The sequence below is a fragment of the Musa acuminata genome, chromosome BXJ3-8, assembly GCF_036884655.1.
Source record: "Musa acuminata AAA Group cultivar baxijiao chromosome BXJ3-8, Cavendish_Baxijiao_AAA, whole genome shotgun sequence".
NCBI lineage: Eukaryota > Viridiplantae > Streptophyta > Magnoliopsida > Zingiberales > Musaceae > Musa > Musa acuminata.
In genome coordinates, this window is record NC_088356.1 from 6,928,931 (window position 1) to 6,955,278 (window position 26,348).

The window sequence follows — 26,348 nt, forward strand, 5'->3', positions numbered from 1 at the left end:
AGTTTAGTTAACATATACAAGGACGAAGAAAAGTAGGGGCCAAAGTTAGCCAGTCAAAATGCTTATAATAATGCATCTACAGAGTGTATTAACATAAGTGCAGTTTAGTTAGTCTACGGCTTGCAAGTAACATATATTTCTTGAAGGATGAAATTTTCACAAACAGAAGAATCTGTGATTTAATTACACACACCAACAAAGAAACAAAAAAATACGGAAGTATTGATTATCATCAGACAAGAAGCAAATGCCCCCATAACAAATAGTTGAACACACATCTACTGGATGGAAATGTCATCCTAGTAAAATCAGACTCAGAGTAGTCATTTAGAACAACTGAATTTGAAGTCAGTCTAATAAAATGTACCTGATTATGAGCTGCATTGAATATCGCCTCCTCGAGCCGAGCAGCAACGTTCTGAAGTATATTCGAATCCACAGGTTCAGGGAACGGTAGGTGCCTCTTCAAAATCTCGTGTCTACAAACAGATACATTGAAATAATACAACAAAAATTTTGAACAGAAGAAATTTTGAGAAACAATAGGATGATAGGTGATAGAAGGATAAGAACCATCTAACCTATGTGCAAGAACATAGAATTTGTCCAGATTGAACAAATTGAACCCTGAGACATATTCAATTCCTAAAGACAATGATTGAACGAAGATTCAAATTACAAAACAAGACTTCTAAAGATGAATTTCTTTAATATCAGTGCCAGTGCTATCAATTTCATAAAGATACATGATGGAAAACTGAGGGAAAAGGGTTCTTATGAACTAAGAAAAGGTATCTGATGGGGTTTTAAACATAACTAACACAGTGGTTGAGAAATAAATGAAGAGGTATAAATTATATGTCAACATCCGATCCATAAAAATCATGAGGGGAATTTCTTGTGTCATAGCAATAGTACATAAGAAAGTTCCTCTTAGCACGATCAACTTAGCCTATATTTGAATTCATTATAATATGAATTAACTTCCCAAGCAATCTATGGTTCCCAGGGTCCTAATTAAATACTTTACTTTGTGAGAGCAGAATTCACAAAGATTCCTATTTAGAACTCAAGGAAAGGAAAACCTCCAGATCCAAGGATTTCAGAATAGGTAAGACTAAACCAAGAACCAAAGATATAGATAAAATGGATGGTCAAAAATGGTTTGGTTTTTAAAAAGCAACTCTATAAGTTCTTTACATGCTGAATCTACCTATCAAAAGGAGAGCTGGAAGAATATGTCTCATATAGCAAAGTAGGACAGTTAAGGTGCCGTGACATCTCCAGTGTAATATGTACCAATCAAATTGTGTATCTCTGGTGTAACGTAACTATTTTAATGGGGTGCATTTCACTCAATATATGAATAACGAAAAATGGAACACCAAATGGGGAATCCGAAGTAGATGAGATTCAGTAGATTGCTATATGAATGAAATATTTCTCCTCCCTGAAGAAAAAAATTCACTCTTGAAAGAAGAAGATCATAATTAAAACTTCACAAATGACAACATATGTTTTTGCAAAAGCATCAAAATTTCACATCCAAGCAACAGAGGCATCCTAATCTCACCCAACATCGACAACTTATCTATCAAATTAATGATCTATTGTGGTGATCCACAGTCACATCATTAATAATCTTTAAAAGCAAATAAAAAAGAAGGAAAATTTAAGAGAAAGGTATAATCCACTTACATCTGATTTACAATCATATGGCGTGCCTTGGGCTGAAGTTGGGTCCTCCAGTCGGCAGAGCTGCCACTAGCAGCAGTGGAAAGTTCACCCTCAGCCAGACTCCAACTGTTCCCTTGCATTCAACCAAATTGTTTAGACACTTGAAAATGAAATTAAAAGGATTACTCTTTGAGACAAACAGAGAACTATCTCTTCATTTCAACAAATTAGAAAACTGAAAAGCCCAAGGGATATTACCTTCCATAAAAAATATTATTCAATTATTGTCTCATTAGTTATTAAATATTTTTTTGTATCATAAACAAGGTTCGCTGTATCGTACCGTACCGACGTTTTAACCCGGGTTCGGTATGGTATAGTACCGGTGTACCAGGCAGTACATCAGGGCGTACCGTGCGGTACACCCAGGTGTACCGAATATTTTTTTATTTTTTTTCATACTATAGTAGTGCTACAGTATAGTACTATAGCACTGTAGCGGTACCGAGCGGTCCGCGTACCGGTAACCTGTCGGACCGGTACATACCACCCGGTACGGGCGGTATGCTTCGGTATGGCAGACCTTGATCATAAAGGTAAATCCTAATCATATCCTACCCTAAAAGTGAATTGCCATAAATTATTTTGCAAGCAAAGACAATAATTAAGGCTTCTCAAAACATATTTGGTTGTGAAGAAATGGCTATAAAAGTAATCATTTCTTGATTTTAGATAAATAAGTGTAGGACTAAACACAATGTAGTTCCAAAGAGAAAAAGAAGATCATTTCAAAACCTCTTTTAGGGTGAGGAATGCCGTATGGCATTCAAGAAGTTTCTCTCTCACATTGATTAGCTGAAGATCAAGATAAGTCATTGAATAATATCCTACCAAGAATATTTTTGTCACTCAACTGAACATTGGGATTTCCATCTTGCATAAACTCTAGCTCTTATAAAAGTGTCTATATATTACATACACTTACGAAGAAATGTAGGTCTCCTCTATGGCTGGATGAATATGCATCTTTTTTTGGCCCATTTTTTGTCATGCACCAAAACCAAGTATGAGACAAGAACCCAACAGTCATCGTGAGATGTAAACTGTTAGCCAAAATTCTTAGATCAATATGGTCATCCCATAAAATCTAAGGTATAACATGAATAATAAAAAATATATGCATTTCATCAAAAAGCATATGCACATCATAACACACATAGAGAGATGATGAAGCAATAAAGACAGAGCATATCAACTAAAGAATAATCAATAAAAATTTTGTAACAATATGAATACACACTATATCATTTAACTATAACTACATTTCTAATTCTATAATTTAAATAAATATCATCTCACCCACTGGTTTCATCAGAGTCATCAGATCCAGTGAAAAGAGTTCCTGCAGCGAGGAGAGGTAGTAATATTTATACAAATGTACTCAACAAAAAGGCATCCCTCATAATAGATAGAGCCAAATAGGTGTAGGATGTATGACTAAAAGGAAACTATATAAGGAAAACAAAGCATAATCATATGCAAGTATCATGATTTTATATAAATTAACCAATAACATGTCATATTTCATTGTTCCACCATTTCATGTCAGACCACCACGTCCCATATGTGATATACGTACTGCACATTCTTTTCTTGTATATTGTATACAACTATACATATTGTCCAAAATGTGGCTCTTTTTATGCTTTTCTTGGTTTTTCTCTTTTCTCTTCTTTCTCTTTGTGACATATGACTTCATATTTGGCATGTCTGAAATGTATATCACATCCATCATGTCTTAGCATGGTTATTATCATAAAAACAAGAATCTTGGTGCTGCTAAAATACACTTGAAACTGAGGGATTAGAAGTCCCATTTCATGGAGATCGTTAGTGGAATTAACACCTATCATCAGTTTAAGGGTTTGTTACCTAAAAGGATAAACCTAACAGGATGATACTACGCACCTTTAACACACAGAATGTCTCATGCTAAATCAATAAATATAATGGTTTTAATTATTTGTCTTAATACAGTCTATATTACTTATATTACCCTTTTATATTGTAAGCTCAACACTAAGCTTAACCAGTCCAAAAGTACACCATTCATATTATCATCAAGAAAATACAAGCTCAAAGTAAGAAAATCCACCAAAAGTCAAATTAAAAGTAATAGCTACAATTAAGAAGATGCCCGGCCAGCGAGAGGTGCAAGACCCAACCAAGATGGCACTAACCCAAGCATAGCTACAATAATGGACTCAAGGGGGAATATTCCGCCTATACTACAGAATATCCCCTGGGCCTAGCCTACTATAAAGCACATCAATTTACTGTTATCCATGTGAGTTACTATTTACCCTTGCCTCCACTGCCCACCTCAATACTAACTTGAGCATTGGAAGGACCAAGTCGGCCACACCACCCAACCTAGGTCTCATGCAGGTTGACTCCACGGTGGACATCCGAATCACCTCGACCATCTCGAATCTCTTGTGCTCACGGCTCGAAACTAAGTTGAGTCGATTGGAGCGTCACCTACATCTATCACATCATTTTGGCGTTAGAAGCAGGGCCCATGTTGCATGAATGCCATTTTGCCAACCCACTTAATGAGCATTCGATTGAGGGTGCTCCGTCATCAACTCATAGCACCTTCACCCAAAGTGGACAACAACCAACGTTTCCAAATCTGTACACTTCAACCTCAACACAAACACCAATTCAGTACTGGCAGTTATTTAACAATCCTAGTCTCTTTTTGTCGATAGAGACCCTGATCCAAATGTTGGACCTGACTGAGGTCATCATGAACCACACTCAATAAGTTCAAACATTGACAAGGATGATAAAATCCGTCGTCCCCATGTTACCTCAGTTGGCGCAGTCGGTGCCAACCCCTCCTCTGCAACAATTAGTCGTGCCACAAACGCTTGCCTAAGTGCCTCGATCGACCCAGACATAGGTTGTCCTAGAGCCTCCTTGGCCAACCGACCTTCTGGCTAAGGGGTTGCCATGGTCCTCCATTGTCAAGTTCAACGAACCCTACCACCCGTAGTCAATAATGCTCGAGTCCGGGGCCCAGTTGGTGAACTCAGAAGACACCCTCCTGGCATAGCTCTAGCAAATGGACCAACGCCTTGAGGACCTGCACCACGAGTTCCATATGACAAGAACAAGGAACCCCGTATTCTTCACCTCGATCGAGTCCCTCTTTACTTGACAGATTAAGGAGGAATTGGTCCACTTGAGCTTCTAGTTATCGAATCTAGAAGCATTCAATGGAAAGGCACATCCCACAAAACATGTAGCGGCATTCTATATCCAAATGATGTTGTATAGCACTTTGGGCGCCCTGATGTGCTAAGCCTTCCCCGCAATCCTGAAAGGTGCGACCTAAAAGTGGTTGTGGTACACCTGCTTGAAACCCCTCCAAGTGAGTATCTTCGCTCAATTGGCAAGAGAGTTCGAGGAGTATTTTGCTAGGAACGAGCACCCTCGACGTTAGACCACTACCCTCTTGAGAAGTTGACATACAAAGGGCAAGCTGCTATCGGACTTTGTCACCTGATTTACCAATGAAGACCAAGGCGACACTAATGCTCACCCCTCTGTCCTTGTATAGGCATTTATGATGGGACTGAGGCACATTAGATTATTCTGGTCATTGATAGAGAGACAACCAACCACCATGCCTGAGATGCTTCGAAGGACCAAGCAATATATCACGACCTAAATAATGGTGGCCAAAAGGCACAAGCAATCGCATAGGTGCCTAAAGTAGGAGCGCTTGACTCGTGCCCAATGCCGAGGTCTTCGCGACATAAAGTTCTCAATCGAGCAAGACTTTGGTTGAGAGTCAACCTTCCCCCTCTCAACATGTCGTGCACTGGAGTGATCATATAAATCAGAGAGAAGGAATTACTGCAAGACCCTCGCCCTATGAGTTTTCTGTCGAGAAGAAGAGATAGATCCAAATTCTATTGGTTCCAACAAGACCACGAGCATGACACTAAAGACTGCCTCGACTTCAAGGAGCAAATCGAAGAACTTATTCGTTGAGGGCACCTTGAGTGTTTCATTCGAAGGAGACGAGCCATCCTCGAAACCAGAGGGCCCAATGGAGAAGTAGATCGACATAATCATTGGTGAACCGACATCAAGTGGGGATAGCTCATCTAACGGGAAGGCCTATGCCCAAGCCGCAACAGAGAAGCATCGAACGATAGGAAGTGACACGGAAATAACCTTCAAAGAGGAGTAGGTAGAGAGCACTTCGACCCCAACCATGACGACGCCGTAGTCATCCTTGTTAGAATGATCAACACCCTAGTCAAGAGGGTCATAATCAACACAAGTAGCTCCGCTAACATCCTTTATTTTGATGCCTTTCACAAGCTAGGGTTGACTACTATAAGTTAGGATTGACTACTAACAATTTGACCTCGATGTCTTCTTATCTCACGAGGTTCATCAACTCCATCTCACCCCTCAACATCATCAATCTCCATGTGACCTTCGGCATGGAGCCTAATTCTAAGACAATGCTGACTAAATTTATGGTGGTCGACATCTCCTCAGTGTACAATGCCATCATTGGTCAACTGACGTTGAATAGACTTTAGGCGATGATGTCAACCTACCACATGTCCATGAAATTCCCGACAAGGTCTGGAGTCAGGGAATTAGAGAGCAATCCAAGGGAGTCCTGCAAATGCTGCCTAACCGTGATGTCCTTTTCGAAGAAACTCCGGCTCGAGGTGCTGCTGATGGATCCCAGGGGCGGCATGAAGCTAGTGCCCCATCCTGAGTTGATCAAGACCCTTCTTGAAGTGCCACTAGACCAAGCTCAACCTGATCGAACAATGAAGATCGGGTCGGCTCTACTCGAGTCCAGTCGAGTGGAACTAATAAACTTCTTACGGGCTAATGCAAAGATCTTTGCTTGGTCCCCAAGGGACATGGCCTGGGATGGACTCAGATGTAGCTTAGCACCATTTGAACATCTTTTTAGAGGCCTGACCAATCAAATAAAGGTCACGCAAGTTTGCACCCAATAGCTAGTAGGTCATCAACATCGAAGTAGATAAGTGGTTAGGTGTTGGTTTTATTTCCGAATTACAATACACACAGTGACTAGCTAATGTTGTCCTCGTTAAGAAGGTTAATAAAAAGTGGTGGATGTACGTTAATTATACCAACTTGAAGAAAACTTATCTAAAGGACCAAGGTTTTTAATTTCATATTATACCGGCATATCAAGCCTTGCTCGGTATGGTATATACTGACATACCGAGCGGTACGCCTAAAATAGGCATTTAGCCCTCCGAAAATACCTTAAAAATAGAAAATAAAGTTAGGATAGAGTTTTAAAGTTAGAAATAAATATACATTTAGTATAGTTTTAGTAAAACTAATATAAATTAGGTAAGAATAGTGCTACATATCTTTTTTGGGGTTTTAGGAGTAGCCTTGTGGAAGGTTAGCAATTTTGGTCTGTTTTAAATAGTCAAACCATTGCTTTGTTGAGTTTAAGAGAGTGAAAATGTGAGAATAAGAGAGAAATTATGAGTAAAAATGAGTTTGAGAGAGCTTAAGAGAGCGTGAAAGTGAAATGGATTGAAAGAGACGGGAGGAAAGGGTTTAAAAACACTTTAAGATGCCTCCAATGGTCAAATTGACCGTTTGAAAATCGATATAAATCGGTAACGATTGGTTTCGACCGTTATCGCCTAATACAGGTTGGTGATTGTCGAAATCAACTGGCACTTCCCGATACAAGTCGGTAATGGTCGAAACAGCCCCGTATCGCCCGATACAGGGCCAAAAATCTAGTACCATCCGGTAACTAGCGGTCCGCGTGCCAATAAGATAGCGGACCGGTACATACTGCCCGTACCATTCGGTACAGTACAAAATTAAAAACCTGGCAAAGGACAGCTTCCCCCTCCCTCGGATTGATCAATTGATAGACGCCACCTTGAGGCATAAGTTACATTTTTAGACACGTTCTCAGGATATAACCAAATGTGAATGGCACCTGATGACCAAGAATACATCTCCTTCATCACCAACCAAGGGTCATACTACTACCAAGTTATGCCCTTCGGACTAAAAAAACACAGGTGCAACATATCAAAGAATATTAACAAGATGTTCAAAGACCATAAGGGGAGGAATGTCGAAGCCTATATGGACAACATGATTATGGAAAATAAAACAACTGATGCACACTTGGTCGATATAGCTGAAACATTTCAAATGCTGAACTTACAAAAGTTTCTCGAATTGTGTGGACCTATTTGTTGACGAGTTAGTGACTACCGAGGGCGAAGGAGCCTGTCTTGTCCTTAGAGGCCCAATCAAGCATATTTACAAGTAGGCTCTCCCTGTCATATTCAAGATTTCCAACAATGAAGTAAAGTATGAGGCTTTCCTGTCCCATGTTCAATAAGCTAAGGAGCTCGTCATTCGAGAGCTAACGATCTATAACGACTCCCAGCTGATGGTGAACGAATTCACGGGTAACTTCGAGGCTTAAGATGCAACAATGGCGAAGTACCTTGTTAGGTACAAAAGCTAACACCTCGTTTCTCTAAATTTGAAATCTTTTAGGTGCATCAAGAGAACTCACAAGCGGATGCATTAGCAAGGTTGGCCTCGACTCGAACAATGAAGGAAGACCGCATGCAGGTCGAGATGCTGTCTTCAAGGAGTATTGGCGCCCTGAAAGTTTCCCAAACTGAAGATGAGTCTTGTTGGATGGACAATATCTTGCGGTACAAAAGGGACGACATGCTCCCAACTGACTGTTCCTCGACGAAACAAGTCAGATACCACCAAGCCTAGTATTGCATCATAAATGATAGCCTATATCTCAGGTCCTTTAACTAACCTCTCCTAAGGTGTCGGACATCGCGGGAGGCTGAACATGTCTTGGCTGCGGTGCACGAGAAAATATGCAAATAGCACATCGACGATCGGATGCTCGCCTTCAAGGTTATGACAGGGTACTACTGGTCGATGCTCAGAAAGGACGCAATCTCCCACACCCAGAAGTGTGACTAATGCTAGAGGATTGCTCAAGTCCAGCATCAGCTAGTGATACCCGTCAGCTTGATCAACTGCGGTTGACCTTTTGCTCAAATCATATTCTTCAAGCTATAAAAATAAAGCCCATACACCTACTAACTTCTAGATAAAGAGGGTTTAGACATGTCCCTTCCAATCACCATTGTGATTCATTTAATTAGACAATCATTTAAAGGCCTTGAGAAGCCAGTTTTTGCTTCTAAAGACTAAATTTAAAAAGTATAAGAAAATTAAAAGAACAGAATTAGGACTACCACAAGATAGAATGTCCATTTAAGAAGAAATAATTTGTGCATACCATCGAGTCGACAAGTATTCTAAAATCTAATGAACCCTATTGAAAAAAAGAGGTCACAAATATTATTTGTCCTTTCACATTCTAGAAAGAATGTTATGTTACAATGCACAGTTACTAATAAGGTACATCAATTTGTAGTTCTAGTAGAAACAATTAATTAATCAATCACATATGCTGTTGTCATTTACAATAAATTCCAATTTATTTTCACATTGTACTATCAAACATCTCACTAGATCATAACACATAATATTATTATTCTATGATTTTCTATTGTTGTTTTATATGCCAAACTAAATCAAACAATTCATCCATAATATTATAGCAGCTCATTAACTTTCATAACTAGCACGCTTGACTGATGATTTTATGAAAAAAAACACTAAAACATCTTTATTTATATATTCAGAATAAGCATGAAACCAGCTAATGAGAGTGACAACCTATTCACTAATGCAAAACTATTGAGTTAAACTAGACCCAACCACCAAATAGGCCTAAAACAATAAAAAAGGATTTGCCTTACTCAATTCACTAAAAGCTGATGGGAAACAGCTTCGCAATTTAGAGTTCAGAAAAAGGAAACTATGGAACTTGGTTCATTCAATTCGGACAATGGAAACAGAACTAAATAATTAAAACAAGATTTAATTTTTGGAAGGTTGAGGAAAAATGCAATAAATTAGGAAAAAAAAAATGTCCAAGTCAACACGATAAGCACCTTTTCAGAAATCATACCAAGAAATTGTATCGGAGGCAGTACATTTCAAAAATGAGCAAAAAAAAAAGAAGATGGGTCACACATGGCAGAAAAATCAGAGTGCCAAAACCCCCTGTCAAGAACCTGATCAGTCATAATGGACAATTGGTTCCAGTAGACTACCAGCAGGTTTCAGCCCTGCCATGCTGGCAGTAAAGAACACAGGAAGATATTCTTGAGCAGCAGCAAGGAAATAAAGAGTACGATTCGATAATATACATGAGCAATTAATGCTTCATGTTTAAAAGAAAAAAGAACAAAATTAATATACTCGAAAGGGGAAATTTGACTTCCATATTCCAACCAAAATGCAATATCAATAATTCACAGTACCTCATTTGTGACAAAAAGGAACTCAACTTTTAAGTACCTGGATCTGTAGGATTTTGGTTGTTGTTGTTGGACACTGACGTGTTGATTGATGCAGAATGCTGTGTTTCACTCACCACTGAGAGCATTTTCATAGAAATTTTCCTCAAATACTCTGACTGAGAAAATAAGAGTTAGAAGAGTGCTTCTTCAAAGTCTTACTTTTACAGCAACAAAAACAGGAAAGAAAAGGAAAAAAAAAAAACAAGCGCAGTTTAGTTAACATATACAAGGACGAAGAAAAGTAGGGGCCAAAGTTAGCCAGTCAAAATGCTTATAATAATGCATCTACAGAGTGTATTAACATAAGTGCAGTTTAGTTAGTCTACGGCTTGCAAGTAACATATATTTCTTGAAGGATGAAATTTTCACAAACAGAAGAATCTGTGATTTAATTACACACACCAACAAAGAAACAAAAAAATACGGAAGTATTGATTATCATCAGACAAGAAGCAAATGCCCCCATAACAAATAGTTGAACACACATCTACTGGATGGAAATGTCATCCTAGTAAAATCAGACTCAGAGTAGTCATTTAGAACAACTGAATTTGAAGTCAGTCTAATAAAATGTACCTGATTATGAGCTGCATTGAATATCGCCTCCTCGAGCCGAGCAGCAACGTTCTGAAGTATATTCGAATCCACAGGTTCAGGGAACGGTAGGTGCCTCTTCAAAATCTTGTGTCTACAAACAGATACATTGAAATAATACAACAAAAATTTTGAACAGAAGAAATTTTGAGAAACAATAGGATGATAGGTGATAGAAGGATAAGAACCATCTAACCTATGTGCAAGAACATAGAATTTGTCCAGATTGAACAAATTGAACCCTGAGACATATTCAATTCCTAAAGACAATGATTGAACGAAGATTCAAATTACAAAACAAGACTTCTAAAGATGAATTTCTTTAATATCAGTGCCAGTGCTATCAATTTCATAAAGATACATGATGGAAAACTGAGGGAAAAGGGTTCTTATGAACTAAGAAAAGGTATCTGATGGGGTTTTAAACATAACTAACACAGTGGTTGAGAAATAAATGAAGAGGTATAAATTATATGTCAACATCCGATCCATAAAAATCATGAGGGGAATTTCTTGTGTCATAGCAATAGTACATAAGAAAGTTCCTCTTAGCACGATCAACTTAGCCTATATTTGAATTCATTATAATATGAATTAACTTCCCAAGCAATCTATGGTTCCCAGGGTCCTAATTAAATACTTTACTTTGTGAGAGCAGAATTCACAAAGATTCCTATTTAGAACTCAAGGAAAGGAAAACCTCCAGATCCAAGGATTTCAGAATAGGTAAGACTAAACCAAGAACCAAAGATATAGATAAAATGGATGGTCAAAAATGGTTTGGTTTTTAAAAAGCAACTCTATAAGTTCTTTACATGCTGAATCTACCTATCAAAAGGAGAGCTGGAAGAATATGTCTCATATAGCAAAGTAGGACAGTTAAGGTGCCGTGACATCTCCAGTGTAATATGTACCAATCAAATTGTGTATCTCTGGTGTATCGTAACTATTTTAATGGGGTGCATTTCACTCAATATATGAATAACGAAAAATGGAATACCAAATGGGGAATCCGAAGTAGATGAGATTCAGTAGATTGATATATGAATGAAATATTTCTCCTCCTTGGAGAAAAAAATTCACTCTTGAAAGAAGAAGATCATAATTAAAACTTCACAAATGACGAAAGATGTTTTTGCAAAAGCATCAAAATTTCACATCCAAGCAACAGAGGCATCCTAATCTAACCCAACATCGACAACTTATCTATCAAATTCATGATCCATTGTGGTGATCCACAGTCACATCATTAATAATCTTTAAAAGCAAATAAAAAAGAAGAAAAATTTAAGAGAAAGGTATAATCCACTTACATCTGATTTACAATCATATGGCGTGCCTTGGGCTGAAGCTGGGTCCTCCAGTCGGCAGAGCTCCCACTAGCAGCAGCGGAAATTTCACCCTCAGCCAGACTCCATCTGTTCCCTTCCATTCAACCAAATTGTTTAGACACTTGAAAATGAAATTAACAGGATTACTCTTTGAGACAAACAGAGAACTATCACTTCACTACAACAAATTAGAAAACTGAAAAGCCCAAGGGATATTACCTTCCATAAAAACTATTATTCAATTATTGTCTCATTAGTTATTAAATATTTTTTTGTATCATAAAGGTAAATCCTAATCATATCCTACCCTAAAAGTGAATTGCCATAAATTATTTTGCAAGCAAAGACAATAATTAAGGCTTCTCAAAACATATTTGGTTGTGAAGAAATGGCTATAAAAGTAATCATTCCTTGATTTTAGATAAATATGTGTAGGAGTAAGGAAAATGTAGTTCCAAAGAGAAAAAGAAGATCATTTCAAAACCTCTTCGAGGGTGAGGAAGGCCATATGGCATTCAAGAAGTTTCTCTCTCACATTGATTAGCTGACGATCAAGATAAGTCATTGAATAATATCCTGCCAAGAATATTTTTGTCACTCAACTGTACATTGGGATTTCCATCTTGCATAAACTCTAGCTCTTATAAAAATGTCTATATATTATATACACTTTCAAAGAAATGTAGGTCTCCTCTATGGCTGGATGAATATGCATCTTTTTTTGGCCCCTTTTTTGTCATGCACCAAAACCAAGTATGAGACAAGAACCCAACAGTTATCATGAGATGTAAACTGTTAGCCAAAATTCTTAGATCAATATGGTCATCCCATAAAAACTATGGTCAGTGATTGAAAGAGACGCTCGGGCGCTCGCCTAGGCGCTCGGTCGAGGCGAGGCGAGGCCCGAGCGCCTCGCTAATGTCCCAGGCGACGCGCTTCAAACAGGCGCCGCCTGGGCGCTCGCCCGAGCCCAGGCGCTGGGCGCTTCGGGCGAGCGCCTGGGTAAACCAAGTGACCGAACCAAGATTTTAGGTCTGGTTCGGTCCTGGTTCAGTTGTTAGTTGGTTCAATCGAACCAACTAAACCGATATAACCCTTACCCAACCCTAACCCTTACCCAACCCTAACCCGCTGCCGCTGCCGCTCCCGATCTCGCTGCTCGTCGCTCCTCCTCCCGCTGCAGCTGCTCGTCGCTGTCGCTGCTCGCGTCTCCCGCTGCTCGCACCTCCCGCGAGCCCTCCAGCTGCTCGCGCCTCCCGCGAGCCTTCCCGCTGCTCGCGACTCCCGCGAGCCCTCCTGCTGCTCGCGCCTCCCACTCCCTTTCCCTTTCCCGATGCCGCCGCTCTGTCACGACCTTAGCTGGAATTGCCTAAGGCGTGAGGCACCCTTGCGGCCAAAGACGCGAACTTAGCTTGCGTTGCCTAAGCCGCGAGTCACCCTTGTGGCAAAGACGCGAACTTAGCTTGCGTTGCCTAAGTCGCGCTTCGCCCTTGCGATATTGCTCCGCAAGGATCAGCCCACTTTGTAACCTCTCGCAGGTCCCGAAGGACCTGTAAAAGAGAAAGATGGTTAGTTCGAAAGAACGAGCAACGGACAAGTCCCGAAGTCTCGCGAAAAGGGGAAGCTTTACAAACAATTCGACGAACACCCTGTGTGCACAAGAGAAAAGAGGGAGAGGGAGAAAAACAAGGCTTTCAAGGATGAACGAACAGCTGCAAGCCCACAAACAGCCGCTCACCTGGTCCCGGGCGCGAAGACAAGTTCCCGTAAAGGTCACGTACGAACTTGCGAAAGAGAGTTCAACGCCCGGTATATAACCGAAGCCCCATCCAGCCCTGTGCCACCCGAGGGGTTCCTGGGGTCTGAGATGGCTGACGTTTTGTTGAGCGGAGGCAGTTCTCCGCTCACCTCCCGCGGCACGCGAAAACGGAGCTGTTTTGGGCTGTTTTGGGGCTGTTTTGCTTGGTTCGGTGAGCGGTCGCTTTGTAACGCTGCAGCTTGTTCGAACATACATATTTACAAGCAAAATGACCCAAAACCAAGAGAAAACATGCTGTCAAGCAGCTGTACATGCAGGTGTGAGCGACGAACGGTTCGTTGAACGGACTTGTTGCGGGTGCGCGACGACCGTTCGTGACATTCTCCCCCACTTAAACTGTCGACGCCCTCGTCGACGCTTGTTGGTAGTTGTTGATGACTTCTTCTTCATGTCGCAGGGCGTCTTCAGGCTCCCAACTGGCTTCAGTTCGGGGAAGCTTTCGCCACTTCACCAAGTACTTTGTCTGCTTAGCTCCGTTGGGTAGCTTTATCTTGCGATCCGCCAGAATGGTTTCCACTCGCTTCTCGTAGGAGGCTGTGATGGGAGGTAGCCGAGTTGGAACACTTCGGGAAGCATCTTGCGGATCCGAGTGGTAGGCTTTTAGGTTGCTGGCGTGAAGAACGTTGTGAATTTTGAACCACGCCGGCAGCTGCAACTTGTAAGAGACGTTGCCTACCCTGCTGATAATTGGGAAGGGCCCTTCATACTTGCGCACCAATCCTTTGTGGACTCTGTTCCTAAAGAATTGGAGTGATGCTGGTTGGAGCTTTACCAACACCAAATCGCCAACTTTGAACTCTTGCGGTCGCCTTCCCAAGTCGGCCCACTTCTTCATCCTCTTTGCCGCCTTCTCCAAGTAAGCCCGCGCAATATCTGCATTTCGATGCCACTCCTTTGCGAAATGATAGGCTGATGGACTACTCCCAGTATACCCAATTGCCATGGTGTGCGGAGTCGACGGTTGTTGTCCTGTGATAATTTCGAAAGGGCTCTTGTTGGATGCAGAGCTCCGCTGCAAGTTGTAGGAGAATTGGGCAATGTCCAACAGCTTCACCCAATCTCGTTGATTGGCACTCACGTAGTGCCGGAGATATTGCTCCAAGAGCGAGTTTATTCTTTCAGTCTGGCCATTCGTCTGGGGGTGGAGGCTTGTAGAGAAGTATAACTTTGACCCCAACAATTTGAATAGCTCGGTCCAGAATCGTCCCAGGAACCGAGCGTCTCGATCACTAATGATATTGTGCGGGACTCCCCAATACTTCACTACATCCTTCATCATCAGTCTGGCCGCCTCTTCTGCTGAACAGTGTAGGGGAGCAGCAATGAAAGTTGCATACTTTGAAAACCGATCAACCCACCGGCTTCCGCCGCTCCACCTTGTCTTGTTGGCAAGTAAGGCATGTTCGAACATATTCCTCCACATCAATCCCCATCTTCGACCAGTAGAATGCCCTCTCCACGAGAGCCAACGTTCTGTGAATGCCTGGGTGTCCAGCCCAAAGGGAATCGTGACACTTTTTTAAGAGTTCACGCCTTAAATTGTCCACTCGGGGAACATAAACCCTATTTCCTTTTGTGTAAACAAATCCCTCCTAGACCCAAAATCGTCGTGCCTTGCCTTCTTTGATGAGCTGCATCAGGATAACTGCCTGGGGATCACTATACAGTCCATCCCTGATTCGGGAAAGGAAGTTGGAGTGTAACTGACTTGCTTGGCCTCTGCCCTCCAGTTGTGCAGCATTCACGCATTCCACTTTCCGACTCAACGCATCGGCCACGACATTCGCCTTCCCGGGCTTGTACTCCATTGCCATATCAAATTCAGCCAGGAAGTCCTGCCACCGTGCCTGCTTTGGGGAGAGCTTCTTCTGAGTTTGGAAATAGCTCAGGGCGATGTTGTCTGTCCTCAGCACAAATCGCGACCCGAGGAGGTAGTGTCACCAAACTCGTAGACAATGGATCACTGTTGTCATCTCCTTCTCATGCACTGGATACCGCCTCTCGGTCTCGTTGAGTTTGCGGCTCTCGTAGGCCACCGGATGACCTTCCTGCATGAGTACTCCCCCAATAGCGAAGTCCGAAGCATCTGTATGGACTTCAAAGGGCTCTCCGTAGTTTGGCAATTTGAGTACTGGTTCTTCTAGAACAGCAGCCTTCAGATCTTGGAATGCTTTCTCACATTTGTCAGACCACTTCCAAGGCTGCTCCTTCTTCAGCAACTCCGTCAGTGGGGTTGCCCGCTTCGAATATCCCGCAATGAAGCGTCGATAGTAGTTGATGAAACCAAGGAAGGATCTCAACTCTGGCACCTTCTTTGGAGTTCGCCATTCCGCAACTGCTTGCACCTTCGACTTATCCATCCGAATGGATCCATCACCGATTCGATGCCTCAAGAATAGGATCTCAGTTTGAGCAAAGTAGCATTTCTCCCTTTTTACGAACAAAGTGTTCTCCCTGAGAACCTTGAAAATCGTCCGGAGGTGCTTGACGTGCTCCTCGAGCGTTTGGCTGTAGACGACGATGTCATCTAAGTAGACAACCACGAACTTATCCAAATACTCCTTGAATAGCTGGTTCATGAGAGTGCAGAACGTGGCCGGAGCGTTGGTTAAGCCGAAAGGCATCACCAAGAACTCAAATGCTCCATACCTGGTCACACAGGTAGTCTTTGCTTCGTCGCCTTCAGCAATGCGCACCTGCCAATACCCCGACCGAAGGTCGAGTTTTGAGAAATACTTTGCCTTGCCCAATTGATCGAACAAGTCCGCAATGAACGGGATGGGATACTTGTTCTTCACTGTCACTTTGTTGAGGGCTCGATAGTCGACGCATAATCGGAGGCTCCCATCTTGTTTCTTCTGGAAGAGAACTGGAGCTCCGAAAGGTGCTTTAGAGCTGCAGATGAGACCACCGCTTAGCAGTTCACCTAACTGCTTCCTGAGTTCTGCCAACTCTGGCGGGGGCATGCGGTAGGGTGGTCTCGCTGGAGGCTTCACTCCTGGCTCCAGCTCGATGCTGTGATCCACGCCTCTGCGTGGTGGGAGAGTCTTCGGCAACTCGGGTGGCATAACGTCTTTGAACTCTTTTAGGACGTTCGCCACCACAGCAGGTTCCTGAATGGCCTCCTTGTTGAGTGGCTCTAGCTTCATTACAGCCACGAATGTTAGTTCGCCTTTTCGCACCCCTTTCTTCAATTGTAATGCCGAAATGTGTTGGGGCTCCTTGGTTCCTCTCCGAGAGACGGGAACCACGCAGGGGTCATCGCCTCCCATCATACATAGGGAGTTCAAGAACGGCATCGGCACTAACTTCGCCGCGTGCATAAACTCCATTCCAAGAATCACTTGGAAGTCATCCAGTGGCACGGCCATCATGTTGGTGTTTCCACTCCAAGTCCCAATTTTGATGGGGACTCCCTTCGCCAACCCGGAGATTCACCTGACCTCCGAGTTCACCGCCTTCATTCGACTTGGGCTCTTCTCCAAGGTCAACCCAAGTCGTTGTGCTTCACGATCGACTATGAAGTTGTGGGTAGCGCCCGTGTCCACCATTGCACAGGTCGTTTGGCCATTCAGCTTGATGTCCACATACATCAGTTCACTACTTCCTGCTTTTTGTACCTTGGTCTTCATGTTCTCCCCCACTTGACCCCGCATAGCGTTCAACAGACGAATTGCTCCCATTCGGGGTCCTTGCGACTCCTCGTCGTCGCTGCTGGATTCAGAACTGCTTGAGCTAAGGGCAACAGCTTTGCCCTTGTCCGATCGGGGAGGGTGGATGGAAGCCGTCAAAGCATTGAGTGCCTGTTTTTGTGGGCACTCCCTTACCATGTGCGGTCCTCCGCACAAGAAGCATCCTCCAGGTTTTGAGGCCTTGCCTTTCGGGTTCGGCCCTTTGTGGGAGCTCTTCTTCTTCTGTTCGCCCCCGAGCTCCTTCCCTCGAGAATATTTTGGAGGGCGATTGCCTGAAGATTGTTTCCTTCTCGCTGGGTCTTCAGAGAAAACAAAGTCGGTGAGCCTTTCTGCAGCAGCAATTGCCCCGACCACATCGGTAACATTCCTTCGATTTAGCTCCTGTTGAGCCCATGGTTTCAAACCATCGAGGAAGCTGAACAACTTGTCCTTCTCAGACATGTCCTGTATGTCCAGCATTAGTGCAAAAAATTGTTTCACATAGTCTCGGATGAAGGTACTTTGGCGGAGTTGTCTCAACTTCCTTCTTGCGACGAACTCTGTGTTCTCCGGTAGGAACTGAGTTCTCAACTCCCGCTTCAAGTCCTCTCATGTGTCGACTCGACACCGACCTTGTTGGATCTCCTCCCAACGAGTTCGCCACCAAAGTTTCGCATCCCCATTCAGATACATTGTTGCTATAGAAACTTTGGTATCTTCAGAATCGGGCCTCGTAGCTCGGAAGTATTGCTCCATGTCGAACAGAAAGTTCTCGAGCTCTTTGGCATCTCTGGCCCCTCCATATCCATGAGGCTCAGGTGCCCTCAAGTTTTGTGGCGGTGCAACGCGGGTGTTGCCTCCTCCCGCATTTAGTGTTCTTGTGAGCATAGCCACCTTTGCAGTGAGTTCCGCCACAACATCCTGTAAGTGTTGTACGGAGTCTTTGGTGTCATCAGACAGTCGATCGACTAGGGCCTCGACCTTGTCGATCCTGGACTCCGCTTCCTCTTGCGAGCTCTCTACCCCAACAAGTCTTTGTTGGCCATGGTAGAGTTCCTCCATGCTCGCTTCCAAAACATCCAGGCGGGTTTCCGCCGTCGTGAGTCTCTCCTTATGACTCTTTTTCCCAGTTAGCGCACCAGATTGCGCTTCCTCCGCTCGCGGAGAGTAGCCAACTTCTCGCTCATCCTGTTCGCTGTCGCGCTCCTCTTGAGCGGCTCCAACAGCATGAGAGCGAGTGTGCACATACAGCCCACCTACGGTTGCTTGGGGCAAGGGTTCGGCTTGCCCCGTCTTGCTTGATTCGCCACGATGCTTTGCCATGGCAAAGTTGCAAAGTTCGTTCGCTGTTCGATCGAAGAGCTTGCCCGCTCTGATACCACAATGTCACGACCTTCGCTGGAATTGCCTAAGGCGTGAGGCACCCTTACAGCCAAAGACGCGAACTTAGCTTGCGTTGCCTAAGCCGCGAGTCACTCTTGTGGCAAAGACGCGAACTTAGCTTGCGTTGCCTAAGTCGCGCTTCGCCCTTGCGATATTGCTCCGCAAGGATCAGCCCACTTTGTAACCTCTCGCAGGTCCCGAAGGACCTGTAAAAGAGAAAGATGGTTAGTTCGAAAGAACGAGCAACGGACAAGTCCCGAAGTCTCGCGAAAAGGGGAAGCTTTACAAGCAATTCGACGAACACCCTGTGTGCACAAGAGAAAAGAGGGAGAGGGAGAAAAACAAGGCTTTCAAGGATGAACGAACAGCTGCAAGCCCACAAACAGCCGCTCACCTGGTCCCGGGCGCGAAGACAAGTTCCCGTAAAGGTCACGTGCGAACTTACGAAAGAGAGTTCAACGCCCGGTATATAACCGAAGCCCCATCCAGCCCTGTGCCACCCGGGGGGTTCCTGGGGTCTGAGATGGTTGACGTTTTGGTGAGCGGAGGCAGTTCTCCGCTCACCTCCCGCGGCACGCGAAAACGGAGCTGTTTTGGGGCTGTTTTGCTCGGTTCGGTGAGCGGTCGCTTTGTAACGCTGCAGCTTGTTCGAACTTACATATTTACAAGCAAAATGACCCAAAACCAAGAGAAAACATGCTGTCAAGCAGTTGTACATGCAGGTGTGAGCGACGAACGGTTCGTTGAACGGAGTTGTTGCGGGTGCGCGACGACCGTTCGTGACAGCTCGCCGCTGCTTCCTCGTTTCTCCGTCAGGCTCAGTATACAGTATACTCTTAATATTAAGTTTATTTGAATTTTGAAATGATTAATTTTCAATACTGTTAATAGATTAATAATATATTATTTTGATTTTAATGTTGTTGATTTTTATTTTGATGTAAAATTTTATTGTTTTGAATTTTGAAACTTTTTGTTAATGTGACATTGTGATTTTGTATCTTAGATTTTCTTAATTTAAAAGCATATTTTTATTTAAAATTTTAAATAATTATATTTATTAATTATATTATATATTTTTATATTTTAGCGCCTCGCTTCGCTCGGGCGAGCGCCTAGCGCTTCGAGCGTTTTTGGACCTTGGCGCCTTTTGGCGCCTAGCGCCTTTTAAATCACTGACTAAGGTATAACATGAATAATAAAAAAAATATGCATGTCATCAAAAAGCATATGCACATCATAACACACATAGAGAGATGATGAAGCAATAAAGACATAGCATATCAACTAAAGAATAACCAATAAAAATTTTATAACAATATGAAAAAACACTATATCGTTTAACTATAACTACATTTCTAATTCTATAATTTAAATAAATATCATCTCACCCACTGGTTTCATCAGAGTCATCAGATCCAGTGAAAAGAGTTCCTGCAACGAGGAGAGGTAATAATATTTATACAAATGTACTCAACAAAAAGGCATCCCTCATAATAGATAGAGCCAAATAGGTGTAGGATGTATGACTAAAAGGAAACTATATAAGGAAAACCAAAGCATAATCATATGCAAGTAACATGATTTTATATAAATTAAACAATAACATGTCATATTTCATTGTTCCACCATTTCATGTCAGACCACCACGTCCCATATGTGATATACGTACTGCACATTCTTTTCTTGTATATTGTATACAACAATACATATCATCCAAAATGTGGCTCTTTTTATGCTTTTCTTGTTTTTTCTCTTTTCTCTTCTTTCTCTTTGTGACCTATAATTTCATATTTGTCATGTCTGAAATGTATATCACATCCATCATGTCTTAGCATGGTAATTATCATAAAAGCAAGAATCTTGGTGCTGCTAAAATACACTTGAAACTGAAGGATTAGAAGTCCCATTTCATGGACATCGTTAGTGGAATTAACACCTATCATCAGTTTAAGGGTTTGCTACCTAAAAGGATAAACCTAACAGGATGATACTAAACACCTTTAGCACACAGAATGTCTCATGCTAAATAAATAAATATAATGGTTTTAATTATTTGTCTTAATACAGTCTATATTACTTATATTACCCTCTTATATTGTAAGCTCAACACCAAGCTTAACCAGTCCAAAAGTACGCCATTCATATTATCGTCAAGAAAATACAAGCTCAAAGTAAGAAAATCCACCAAAAGTCAAATTAAAAGTAATAGCTACAATTAAGAAGATGCCCGGCCAGCGAGAGGTGTGAGACCCAACCAAGATGGCACTAACCCAAGCATAGCTACAATAATGGACTCAAGGGGGAATATTCTGCCCATACTACAGAATATCCCCAGGGCCTAGCCTACAATAAAGCACATCAATTTACTGTTATCCATGTGAGTTACTATTTACCCTTGACTCCACTACCCACCTCAATACTAACTCGAGCATTGGAAGGACCAAGTCGGCCACACCACCCAACCTAGGTCTCGTGCAGGTCGACTCCTCGGTGGACATCCGAATCACCTCAACCATCTCGAATCTCTTGTGCACAAGGCTCTAAACTAAGTTGAGCTGATTGGAGCGTCACCTACATCTATCACATCATTTTGGCATTAGAAGGAGGGCCCATATTGCAAGAATGCCATTTTGCCAACCCGCTCAATGAGCATTCGATTGAGGGTGCTCCGTAATCGACTCATAGCACCTTCACCCAAAGTGGACAACAACCAACGTTTCCAACTCTTTACACTTCCACCTCAACACAAACACCAATACAGTACTGGCAGTTGTTTGGCAGTCCTAGTCTCTTTTTGTCCATAGAAACCCTGATCCAGATGTTGGACCTGACTAAGGTCTTCGATTGAGGGTGCTCCGTAATCGACTCATAGCACCTTCACCCGAAGTGGACAACAACCAACGTTTCCAACTCTTTACACATCCACCTCAACACAAACACCAATACAGAACTGGCAGTTGTTTGACAATCCTAGTCTCTTTTTGTCAATAGAGACCCTGATCCAGATGTTGGACCTGACTAAGGTCTTCATGAACCTCACTCAATAAGTTCAAACACTGGCAAGGATGATACAATCTGTCGTCCCTATGTTACCTCAATTGGCGCAGTCGGTGCCAACCCTTCCACTGCAACAGTTTGTCGCACCACAAACGCTTGCCTAAGTGCCTCGATCGACCCAGACATAGGTTGCCCAAGAGCCTCCTTGGCCAACCAACCTTTTGGCTAAGGGGTTGCCTTGGTCCTCTATTGTCAAGTTTAACGAACCCTACCACCCGTAGTCAATAATGCTCGAGTCCGAGGCCTAGTTGGTGAACTCAAAAGACACCCTCCTAGCGTAGCTCCAGCAAATGGACCAATGCCTTGAGGACCTGCACCACGAGTTCCATATGACAAGAACTAGGAACCCCGTAGACTTCACCTTGATCGAGTCCCTCTTTACTTGACAGATTAAGGAGGAATTGGTCCACTTGAGCTTCTAGTTATCGAATCTAGAAGCATTCAATGGAAAGGCAGATCCCACAAAGCATGTATCAGCATTCTATATCCAAATGATGTTGTATGGCACTTTGGGCGCCATGATGTGCTAAGCCTTCCCCATAATCCTAAAAGGTGCGGCCTAAACGTGGTAGTGGTACACCCGCTTAAAACCCCTCCAAGTGAGTACCTTCGCTCAATTGGCAAGAGAGTTCGAGGAGCACTTTGCTGGGAACGTGCACCCTCGACGTTAGACCACTACCCTCTTGGGAAGCTGACATACAAAGGGCAAGCTGCTATCGGACTTTGCCACCTGATTTACCAATGAAGCCCAAGGTGACACTAATGCTCACCCCTCTGTCCTTGTACAGGCATTTATGGTGTGACTGAGGTATATTAGATTATTCTGGTCATTGATAGAGAGACAACCGACCACCATGCCTGAGATGCTTCGAAGGACCAAGCAATATATCACGGCCTAAATAATGGTGGCCAAAGGTACAAGCAATCACATAAGTGCCTAAAGTAGGAGCGCTCGACACGTGCCCAATGCCGAGGTCTTCACGGCATAAAGTTCTCGATCGAGCAAGACTTTGGTTGAGAGTCAACCTTCCCCCTCTCGACATGTCGTGCACAGGAGTGATCATATAAATCAGAGATAAGGAGATGCTGCAACCCTCGCCCTATGAGGTTTGTGTCAAGAAGAAGAGATAGATCCAAATTCTATTGGTTCCACCAAGACCACGAGCAAGACACTGAGGACAGCCACTTCGAGGAGCAAATCGAAGAACTTATTTCATTGAGGGCACCTTGAGTGTTTCATCCAAAGGAGACGAGCCAAACTCGAAACCAGAGGGCCCAGTGGAGAAGTAGATCAACATAATCATTGGTGAACCGACATCGAGTGTGATAGCTCATCTAACGAGAAGGCCTATGCCCAAGCCGCAACAGAGAAGCGTCAAACGATAGAAAGTGAACCGGAAATAACTTTCAAAGAGGAGTAGGTAGGGCACTTCAACCTCAACCATGACGACGCCCTAGTCATCCTTGTTAGAATGATCAACACCCTAGTCAAGAGGGTCACAATCAACACAAGTAGCTCCGCTAACATCCTTTATTTTGATGCCTTTCACAAGCTAGGGTTGACTACTAAGAGTTAGGATTGACTACTAACAACTTGACCTCGATGTCTTATCTCACGAGGTTCATCAACTCCATCTCACCCCTCAACATGATCAATCTCCATGTGAACTTTGGCATGGAGCCTAATTCTAAGACAATGCTGACTAAATTTATGGTGGTCGACATCTCCTCAGTGTACAATGCAATCATTGGTCAACTGACGTTGAATAGACTTTGGGCGATGATGTCAACCTACCACATGTCCATGAAATTCCCGACAAGGTCTGGAGTCGGGGAATTAGAGAGCAATCCAAGGGAGTCCTGCAAATGCTACCTAACCGTAATGTCCTTTTCGAAGAAACTCCGGCTCGAGGTGTTGCTGATGGATCCCAAGGACAACATGAAGCTAGTACCCCATCCTGAGTTGATCAAGACCCTTCTTGAAGTACCACTAGACCAGGCTCAACCTGATCGAACACTGAAGATCAAGTCAACTCTACTCGAGTCTAGTCGAGTGGAACTAATAAACTTCTTACGGGCTAATGCAAAGGTCTTTGCTTGGTCCCCAAGGGACATGGCCTGGGATAGACTCAGATGTAGCTTAGCACCATTTGAACATCTTTCTGGAGGCCCGACCAATTAAACAAAGGTCATGCAAGTTTGCACCTAATAGCTTGTAGGTCATCAACGTCGAAGTAGATAAGTGGTTAGGTGTTGGTTTTATTTCCGAATTACAATACACACAACGACTAGCTAATGTTGTTCTCGTTAAGAAGGCTAATAAAAACTGGTGGATGTACGTTAATTATACCAACTTGAACAAAACTTATCTAAAGGACCAAGGTTTTTAATTTCATATTGTACTGGCATACCAAGCTTTGCTCGATATGGTATGTACTGACATACCGAGCGGTATGCCTAAAATAAGCATAAAACCCTCCGAAAATACCTTAAAAATAGAAAATAAAGTTAGGATAGAGTTTTTAAGTTAGAAATAAATATACATTTAGTATAGTTTTAGCAAAACTAATGTAAATTAGGTAAGAATAGTGCCACATATCTTTTTTGAACTTTGAGGAGTAGCCTTGTGGAAGGTTAGCAATTTTGGTCCGATTCAAATCGTCAAACCGTTGCTTTGTTGAGTTTAGGAGAGTGAAAATATGAGAATAAGAGAGAAATTATGAGTAAAAATGAGTTTGAGAGAGTTTGAGAGAGCGTGAATGTGAAATGGATTGAAAGAGGGGGGAGGAAAGGGTTTAAAAACCCTTTAAGATGCCTCCAATGGTCAAATTGACCGTTTGAAAATTGATATTAATCGATAACGATTGGTTTCAACGTTATTGCCTAATACAGGTTGGTGACGGTTGAAATCGACTAGTACCACCTGATACAAGTCAGTAATGGTCGAAACAGCCCCATATCACCCGATACAGGGCCAAAAATCTGGTACCATCCGGTAACGAGCGGTTCGCGTGCTAATAGGATAGCAGACCGTTACATACTACCCATACCAGCCGGTACAGTACAAAATTAAAAACTTGGCAAAGGAAAACTACCCCCTCCCTCGGATTGATCAATTGATAGATGTCACCTCGGGGCATAAGTTACATTCTTAGACACCTTCTCGGGATATAACCAAATGCGAATGGCACCTCATGACCCAGAATACATCTCCTTCATCACCAACCAAGGGACGTCCTACTACCAAGTTATGCCCTTCGGACTAAAAAAACACGGGTGCAACATATCAAAGAATGATAACAAGATGTTAAAAAACCATAAGGGGAGGAACGTCGAAGCCTATATGGACAACATGATTATGGAAAGTAAAACAACTGATGCACACTTGGTCGATATAGTTGAAACATTTCAAATGCTGAACTCAGGAAAGTTTCTCGAATTATGTGGACCTGTTTGTTGACGAGCTAGTGACTACCGAGGGAGGAGGAGCCTGTCTTGTCCTCAGAGGCCCAAACAAGCATATTTACAAGTAGGCTCTCCACGTCATATTCAAGATTTCCAATAATGAAGTAAAGTACGAGGCTTTCCTGTCCGATGTTCAACTAGCTAAGGAGCTCGTCATTCGAGAGCTAACGATCTATAACGATTCCCAACTGATGGTGAACCAATTCAAGGGGAACTTCGAGGCTTAAGACACAACAATGGCGAAGTACCTTGTTAGGTACAAAAGCTAACACCCCATTTCTCTAAATTTGAAATCTTTCAGGTGCATCAAGAGAACTCACAAGCGGATGCATTAGCAAGGTTGGCCTCGACTTGAACAACGAAGGAAGACCACATGTAGGTCGAGATGCCGTCTTCAAGGAGTATTGTGTTAGAACTCTTGCAGATTCTAGACTTGGGATTGATCTCTTTAAGGGATCGGCCTCCTTGGAACTCTATAGGGGTTCCTCCCTCCAAGTTGCTGCTTAAAGGCTGCAGAAAAGATTCATCTATTGCTTATGAAAAGAGGTGGAATACATGACTATTTATAGGGCTTCTAAACCCTAACTCCTAATAAGACTCTTACTTAAGACTCCTACTTCTAACCAACTCCTAATAGGACTCCTACTCAAGACTCCTATTCCTTTACAACTCCTTATTCTTCTCTAAGAAATAACCTCCTAACCCTAGCCGGCCACTTCACGTCTTTAATAGGGGTCGGCTTAGGTAGGTTTTACATGAATGTCCCTCTCAATTAGGACTCTCCTAGCTAGAGTCCTAACAAACCCGCTCTCTTCAAATCAGC

At 42.8% G+C, this 26,348-nt stretch overlaps 1 protein-coding gene across 1 annotated transcript in view; it reads right to left on the reverse strand.

The window, feature by feature from the left end:
* Positions 1–26,348, reverse strand: part of LOC103994270 (uncharacterized) — a 43,086-nt gene that overhangs the window by 3,176 nt on the left and 13,562 nt on the right. Inside the window, exons 4-10 of the mRNA XM_065162266.1 lie at positions 20,392–20,434; positions 12,110–12,214; positions 10,779–10,890; positions 10,201–10,318; positions 3,037–3,079; positions 1,699–1,803; positions 368–479 (exon numbers count right to left, since the gene is read on the reverse strand). Of these exons, the coding sequence (XP_065018338.1) occupies positions 368–479; positions 1,699–1,803; positions 3,037–3,079; positions 10,201–10,318; positions 10,779–10,890; positions 12,110–12,214; positions 20,392–20,434 (638 nt within the window). The remainder of the gene's footprint in view (positions 1–367; positions 480–1,698; positions 1,804–3,036; positions 3,080–10,200; positions 10,319–10,778; positions 10,891–12,109; positions 12,215–20,391; positions 20,435–26,348) is intronic.